Genomic DNA, 8,772 nt, shown 5'->3' with positions numbered 1-8,772 from the left:
TAGTTGAATCTAGTATGCTTGATTGATGAATAGCTATACTTGATGAGTTGTTAGATCTTAAATGGAATTTATTATGTAATCAATTATGTCTTTAATTATGTAAAGGGGGCAGCAGTAGAATCTAGTCACAGGAAAAACAATTAGAAGTAGTATTTCTAATTCGTGGAGGATTTGATAATCCGTATCTGTAGAGTCTATTAGTCGATCTGTGTTGGTCATGTGTAACCAATGTGTGTGAACCACAGTGACTCTTGCGTCAGCTGTTCAGGGCCTGCACGGCTCCGAAGTGTTCTTCGGACGAGCGCTAGTGTGCCCTGTTTGTGCTAGCGGGCCTGTACGATGTCGAGTGGTTAGTTCGAGAGAGCGTAAGTGTGCCCGATCGACAATAGCGAGAGATGTGACTTGTTTATTTATTAATATAAAGATGTACCTGGTGAACTGCAGGTTGGATGTATTCGATGCTGTGTATGTAATGTTCCCCTTGATTACAATTCCATTGGCTTCACTGTAATCACTTATTAAAGAATTGCCGATTATCTTTTCTATGCACGCGGGTACTCTTTACTATGCTGCCGAAAATGTGGCCACGCGGCGTCTTTACAGTATACTTGCACTGACCGGCAGTTACGCTTGATTGAGAGCGGAGTGAATTTACGAATGAGCTTCGCCTCATGGCGCGTTGCGCTTAAATGTGCATGCGGCGTCTTCAGCGCCGGCAACAGTGTCGATGCGCGTCCCTTCCAGAAATTTTCCTTTGGCGTGAGAAAACGAAGCTTCTAGAAGTTTCGAAGGCGTCCCTTTTTTGTGAGTGCTGGCAGTAAATAATATTTCAAATCGTAAACTTGCTCGGACTTGCCGAGTTTTGTTTGTAAACATTTTCTCGAGTGCCCGCCTCGGTCCGCACGTGCGGATCAGCCTAGGCGCACGTGGTGGCCAGCCTTGCTGCACGCGCGGTCAGTCTAGGCGCACATGCGGTACGCCGGGCTGCGTAAATGGCCTTTCTTTTGTTTGAAATTCATGGGACTGTTTCAATCCCGAACAGTTACTATTATTGAATAAGTGATCAATTCCTCATAATTCATTTTTACTGGATATTAATTAAAAATTATGTGTAATTTAAAAATAATTTTCATGAGTAATAAACTTCTACATTTTTATAAGCTATTAGAATATTTTATATTCGATACAAAACTTCCCATTTCCCTGTTTAGAAATTTTGATTTTCTATTTTAAGTTTGATTCCTAACTTTTCTAGTATAAATATATTTTTTATTTATTCAATATACAAAATATTACATTATTATTGATACATAAAGATTAAATAAAAAATTTTCAGTTTGTTATAAACTAGCATTAAAAGTAGTGGCATCAATACTAATTTTAATGTTGATTATAATGCTACGATATAGCTATTTTTTATTTTATATTATTTTATTTTTCAATTATTAGAATAGAATAGTATAATAAATTAGTGATCACGTAGATTTTCTTTCACTAATGACACATTGTTGGTATTTATATATGTTCGGGATTGAAACAGTTAAAAGCGAAATTCAAAAGTGGGAGAAGTATGAGCTCCCGGACATTTATGTTTAAAACCAAACAATGTAGCAAATTCGAGAAATTTCCTACGCTGAAAACTCAAATATACGATTATAATTCGGCATAGCAACAGGCATCGCTGCACTGCCGGTGTCGCACCGTTTCTAAGAAAATATTTGAGCAATTTGCTAGTATAATTACGCAGTTACCACGACGGGCTCACTTTTCTTTCTTCAAGCATCCAAACTACAGTCATCACTCACTATAGCTATACAACTATCAGAAACCGTTAAACTTATATTCAAGAAGCGCGAGTACAAACATAAATTAAGAGTCAAATTAACGAAACTACAACTACACTACTGAGAGTACACACGCCCGTTAACACATAAAAAAATTGAAAAAACTTAATACATAAGTCATTCATACTCTCCATTCATACACTTCTATAACCATTAAATATTATTATATTATTGTATTTAATAAAGGGACGACCAAGATATACTGCTTATAGAATTCAATAATTGCATTTTCCCCCTCCACTTGTCAATAACACCTCCATCCAACATTACCTGGAAGTTTTAAGTCTGATCACGGACAAATTTGGTCCTTCGAGCCGGATAAGTGGAAGTTAGTGCATTCAGTCAATACTAGTAAATAAAAAAAAATTCAGCCATAGTATCAATTACAAGCAGACGCCTAAGTCACAATTCAAAAAAGGTTTCTTCAATACTGTTAGTACACTACTGTTGCACTTTATTATAACAGGATGTCAAAACAAGAGAGAAAATACACTAAGGAACCGTTGAGTTCAAATACATCCACAGTCTACGAATGCATTAACCATAGCACAATCAAGGAAAAAATATCAAAGGAGTATACATTAAAGGCCCAAACACAGTGGACACGCATTGCGACAATAAGAACATTAATTAACAGTCTCAGCGTAGAGCGCACAGACAACAGTCTGTATGAAGTATTAGCAATAAGAAATTCTATTGATAATGTACACAAAAAGTTCATGATGGAACATAGCTGTATAGAAGCCACCTGGTCATCATCAGGTATTACTCATGAATATTTTACAAAAAATGCTGTTTTAGAAGAAACCATCTATTATGCCAATGTATCGTCGGTTATCACGAAGATGTGTAATGACCTGGGCGAATCGACACAAACGAGCAATACTAAGTTAACTACTAAGGCCGAAGAGAAGGCACATACAAGAAAGTCACTAGAAATGAGTTGTCTTCCCGACATCCCTATCCCTAAGTTCTCGGAAGACTATCTAACTCGGACCGTGTTTAGGGACCTATTCCAATCATTAGTTCTCCAAAGCAAGAAACTGAGTAATGTACAAAAACTATAATAGTTGTAGAACTGTCTAGAAGGATCCGCAGCAAAGATCATATCAGGCATATCCTTGCAAAATACCTCACTAGATACAGCATGGAACAAATTGCTGGAAAAATACAATTCTTCCCGGTTAGCACTAAAGTCACTCATGAGACAACTTATCACTGTCTCACCCAAGGTTGTAAAGTCACTCACGGACTTAGAAAAATTAGTAAGCAGACCGAGTGACCTGTTGGACTCACAATTGCAATATGACGTCCCAAGTACATGGAATTCCATAACAGTGCACGAAGCATTAATTAGACAACGCGACCGAGATGAGAGAACAAAAAACTCATTCTCAACCACACACATCCAATAAGAAATTCGTAAAAACATGTCAGTCATCAACTGAAACGAGAAAAAGAGAAAATATTTTGAAGTGCGAACCAAGTCATCTCCTATGTGCTTATTGCAATGAAAACCACATAATATGGATGTACGATCAATTCAAGCGACTCACCATTTCCGAACGAAAGGCGGCAATAAAAAAACTACAACTATGCACAAACTGTCTCGTTAAACATTTTCCGAGCCCATGCCTCAGCAAGAAAATCTGCATGAACTGCCATAAAGGGCATCATACATTATTACACTAAGAAAAGAGCCTTACGTCCGAAGACTCTAGCTCATTATTGCACACCAGATGACTAGACCGGAAAACTGCCAACTCATCCGAGCGAAGACAAACAACGACCCTACTGGCCACCGCAGTGGTCACTGTAAGGACACAATAAACTCTGTATTAAGCTCGCCTTCTCAGTAATACCGACTCTGAAATTACACTCATCACTGAAAAATTGGCAAAGAAACTTCATGCAAGCCCACAGAAATCCACTGTCATTATATATGGAATAAGCAAGACGTTACCGATACAAACATTAGGGATTATTGAAGGTTTTAAGTCTGATCTCAGACAGTATAATTGTTTAGAACATTGATATTTTCATTTAATATGTTTAATTATAAGAGTATAATAATTTAATAAGAAAAGGTCTTACCTTTATTCCGCAAAACTTTTAGATACTTAGTTTACAGTCACAAAAATTAATTTTTAGTGATTCATTATTCTTATATATAATATTTTTAGGTATTATCAATTGGGTAATAGTAAATATAGTTTTACTGCTAACATTCGATTATTTTATCAAATTTTAATTTTCTCAATATAATGTCGTGTTTGTGGAAAAATTGTTTTCAAATTCATTGCTCAGTTTATCACACGTGTTATTAATAAATTATATTCATTCAAAAATATCAATGTATGAATCACAGATGCAACGATGAATAGTAGTGACCATAGATAAGTTTCCAATATACCAGTATTAATTGTGTCAAGCATAAATTTATACAAAATTAATAAATATCATTGAAGCTATTGATATAATTAGAAGCCAATATTAACACATGCCTGTTTTCCAACTATCTTTTATACAAAGGCTGCATATCATTTTATTTCTACATTTATTCATGAGAACATAATTCATGTTGAACGCAAATAAAATAGAAAATAAAAAATAATCGTGTTTTAATAGATGCGACATGAGTAACTGTGATAAATAGTATACTTTCTGATCGATGCTAATAGTCTTTTTTGAGATGAACTTTACTTTACCTGTATATAGACAAAGGGCAGTTAAGTATACTTTTTAAAGTAACTATTATAATCAAATAAGTTCATTCTTTAAAGCAACGGTAAATTAAAGTGATTAGTTCAATTAATATTCCAATGGGTTAAATGGTGACCGTTTTTCCTTCAATAACCAATGTGTAATTTAAAAATGACGTAATATTTTCAAGAAGTAAATAAAAGAAATTTAAAAGTGAAGAACTGTACAATTTTTTATAGAAAAACTCATTACTGAAATACTATTCGCTAATAATTTAAAGTCGTCGCATAATCGCTAGAAAAATACGGCTATATTACATATTGTATAATTTTATCTATAATTAATTAATATAACTTTACTTATAACGTATGCATTTTCTGTTGACCTCAATGTTTTAAGCTACTTTAAACATGTTCAACCACATTATTTTTACAATTTTAATTAATATCGTAGATTAGTTTTTAATAAGAATAAAATAAGCATACAATAACTTAGATAAAGATTTTCAAAATTTAATTTGTAACTTATCAATGTAACAGCAGGTATCATAAACTTTAATGCAATTTTTGATAAACTTTTTGAATTTGGACAGCAACATTTAATGTTTAGAAATAATACCAGATAATACTACTGAAGTATATCATCAATATACTATTGCTATAGTATACAATATACTATCAATATGCAATTGAAATAAATATAATCATTTAATCACCTATTATAATAAATACATTTCAAACTCCTTTTAAATGTAATTTGTTTTATAAATTATCTTATATATAATCATTGAAACGTTTTTTCCTCGTTTCTGTTTCAAATATACAGTATGAACATTTATTTCAATATTGTAAAATTCTTGTAACAGATGCAGAGCTAAATAAAATAGTTATAATTATAAGTAATAATAATTTTATTAAATTATTGTCTAACTGTAATATAATAATATTTTGTAATGATTTATATTATAATTTTATAATTATTTATATAAATTTTTCATAGTGCTTAATATGGTATTGCTTTTTAGCTTCACTTAAAAGTACATTCTGTAATAGATTTCCATCTGAAGAATGCGTATATATACTTGGATATGGATTTCCTGTAAACAAAATAAAAATAAACGAAAAGAAAATTAATATTTTTAAAAACCTAATTCAATGTGGTTATGAATAAATCTTATATTTATAATTATAAATATCATTAACTTAGAATACTATATCATATTTTAAAGCATAAAAGCATAAATATATTTTTTACATAAGTTACTTATTGTTCGGAATTCCAGCCATCCGGAGGCCGAGAAACAAAAATGATTAGATTATCATTTTACTGATGGCAAAGTGTGAATAAGTGATATGTTAATGCTTCAATTCAGTATTCAACACAATTGGTTTTCGTGATATTTATTCAGTTTTTACTTATAAACACACAAATGTGATTCTACGTTGGTAGTGAGAATCGTTGAGACCTTATCGATCCCTGTTGGTTTTTTACGTGGAATTAACGTGTACTACAAGTCGAAGTTGGCGTTGCAAATCTCCAGATCCTGTTGTTGTAGTGCACTTGGTGGAGGTTGCTACACTGAGAAGTGCAAGGGCGTAAATCCTTGACACTCCTTGTATAGGACCACGTATGGTACTGTAGGTATGAGTCTCCTCTTAATGATAATATAAGGATTTAATATCTCAGTCTGTTATGTCAGTATTGTAGCACTTGTCGAGACGCAGTGGGCATTGCCTCCCCGATTCGGAGTACAACACCGATTATAATGACGTCTTATAGAAGGCGCAGTTTCGACGCCTCATCTGAAGATCAGGATTTGAAGACAGTAGCATTGCAGAAAGCGTAATGCCTCGTCCAAAGTGAATGGTATCTCCTTGGAGTTTAATGTGCCGTCTCTTAGCTGACTCAAGTAAAAATGCACGTGCTTGTGGCTGGTATCCTTTCATACACCTTCAGCCATTCGCGGGAGCTTTGCGATCATGTAGTGCCTATCGCGGCAGGTGCATTCGCACCATCAGTGCCGTACGAGGCTGGTGCGTTTGCATTTTCAATATATGGCTTCTCTTTCAATTACATTCACAGAAATTCATTGTTTTAACTAAATTCTCTAATGAGTACGCAGGTGTTACGCTCCCCATATCGTAATCACTCTTGACTGCTTGAATTATGGCGCACTTAAATAGTTGTTAAATGTATTAGCTTCACTGTTGGCTTACTAGGTTATTGTTGCAGAGTCTGGCTGAATTATGTACGTATATTTAGTAAAACTGACTGACTGGTATAAGTATAGTTGTTGTGTAGCGCAATAACTGATAACTGATTGATTTAGAAATTTACATTGAGTTTACAAACCTGCTGAATACGCGCACGAAATTGAAGGCTTAGTCGTTTCGTGGCCGCTCTGTAGAGATATATCGACTATTCCATGACGGTCCTGCTAAGGTAGACCATGATCCATGCCAAGGCGTCTTCATTGAGAGTTTCACTAAGAGAGCTAGGATTGTCGCGTGCGTCCTTTAAATACGCGTACGAAAGATTACATTACTTAGCTGGCAACAATGCATAGGTGTTGATATGCCGAAATTCTTGCATAACATCAGAGACTACGCTCTAGAATGTTCGAAAATTGTAGGAAGCAAGCTTTAGACCGTTGGAGAATCTACCGTAGTTGCTATGCGGATCCTAGATAAACATTACAGGACGTTCGCAAGCAAAGGCTTTAAAATGATAGAGAAATTTCAGATCAATATTTACGATTTCGTGAGCTATAACGATTACAAGATTCGGAGAATTAAATTTCTTGTAAAGTGCTCCAATCCTGAACACTTATATTTTGTAAAACGCATCATTAACAAAACTTATAAAATTGATTTCGATTGTTAAATTTTAAAAGAATTTTTTTATTTATATTAGATACAATTAATCAATATTATATCAATTTTTTAAAGAAAAAAAAACAAAGTTTAGTTTTATTTAAAAGAAAGTGTTTAATTTTGTATAAATATTGTAATGTTTCTTATAAAAAAAAATTAAATTTTTAAATTTAATGCCTTTAATAATATGTCTCTGTTTTTCATTTATTTTATATAACTCGAATATAAAAACGACTAAGTTTCGTTAATTTAGGAATTTTTAATATAACTTATATTTTAATAGGTATTTATTGAAAAAATATGGGTTCCAACAAAAATCTATCTAATGCAGCTGGAATCACATACGTATAAGTGGTAAAATATATGTTCTAGTCATCACAATTTTAATTCATTTGAATAAATTTTATCCGTATATATTATTTCAACTGTTTCAATTATTTTTATTATTATTAAAATTAATTTTTGTTCGAGATTGTGAGACCTTTTTCAATGCAATAAAACATCTGGCAAAACAACATCATTAAATTGTCGCTAATCTTCAGTTCATTTTGTATCAAGCTATAATGTCATTAAATTCCATCATAAAGTTTGAAGAAAACCCTCTTACTGACGTCGGAGACACGAAAGGGTCAGTGCATCTGAAAAACTCCGAAAATTAGTCCAGCTAGTTACTTCGCATTGCCAATGCGTTCATTGTTTGACCCGTTAATGACCTAACTGTTTACTGGCACGACCGCGTCGAATCTGCTTGTACTAGAACAATGGAAGTGCTAGGTATACGAAAAACTCTTGACCATAAAAATATTTCTTGCCTTCACTATAACCCAAAACCCAGCATGTGCTACATCGAGCAATCGGCGTACGTGCGCATCGGCATTTTAAGACATGCTTACATTGTTCTCAAGTACGCCGAATCTTGCCGATCGCTCTAGCCAATCGACATCGCTCCCAAAGGACCTCCCATATCGATAAGTTCCAGAGAAGGGAAAGAAGACGAATAGGAGACGCCCCTTCCTTCAGACACGTTCCCAATTTTACCATATTCAAGCCTAAATCCGGAAGGAAGTGGAAATGAAGGCGTGCATATCAATCATGTTGCCGAAAGTCAAACTCTGACTGGATACAAGAAAGAAGAAAGGGTTCCTAGTTGTTCGGGATTAAAGCAGTCCCATGAATTTCAAACAAAAGAAAGGTCATTTACGCAGTCCGGCGTACCGCATGTGCGCCTAGACTGACCGCGCGTGCAGCAAGGCTGGCCACCACGTGCGCCTAGGCTGATCCGCACGTGCGGACCGAGGCGGGCACTCGAGAAAATGTTTACAAACAAAACTCGGCAAGTCCGAGCAAGTTTA

The 8,772-nt window shown here is 34.3% G+C and overlaps 1 protein-coding gene across 1 annotated transcript in view; it reads right to left on the bottom strand.

The window, feature by feature from the left end:
• Positions 1-5,504: 5,504 nt before the first annotated feature.
• Positions 5,505-8,772, bottom strand: part of mRpL17 (mitochondrial ribosomal protein L17) — a 14,327-nt gene continuing 11,059 nt past the window's right edge. The window contains exon 3 of the mRNA XM_011497968.1: positions 5,505-5,643. Within this exon, the coding sequence (XP_011496270.1) occupies positions 5,528-5,643 (116 nt within the window). The 3' untranslated portion in view covers positions 5,505-5,527. The remainder of the gene's footprint in view (positions 5,644-8,772) is intronic.

The sequence above is a fragment of the Ceratosolen solmsi genome, unplaced genomic scaffold (genome assembly GCF_000503995.2).
Source record: "Ceratosolen solmsi marchali unplaced genomic scaffold, CerSol_1.0 scaffold14, whole genome shotgun sequence".
In the NCBI taxonomy this organism is placed as follows: domain Eukaryota; kingdom Metazoa; phylum Arthropoda; class Insecta; order Hymenoptera; family Agaonidae; genus Ceratosolen; species Ceratosolen solmsi.
The sequence above is the reverse complement of the archived record's forward strand: the minus strand, read 5'-3'. Positions and strand labels throughout refer to the sequence as shown.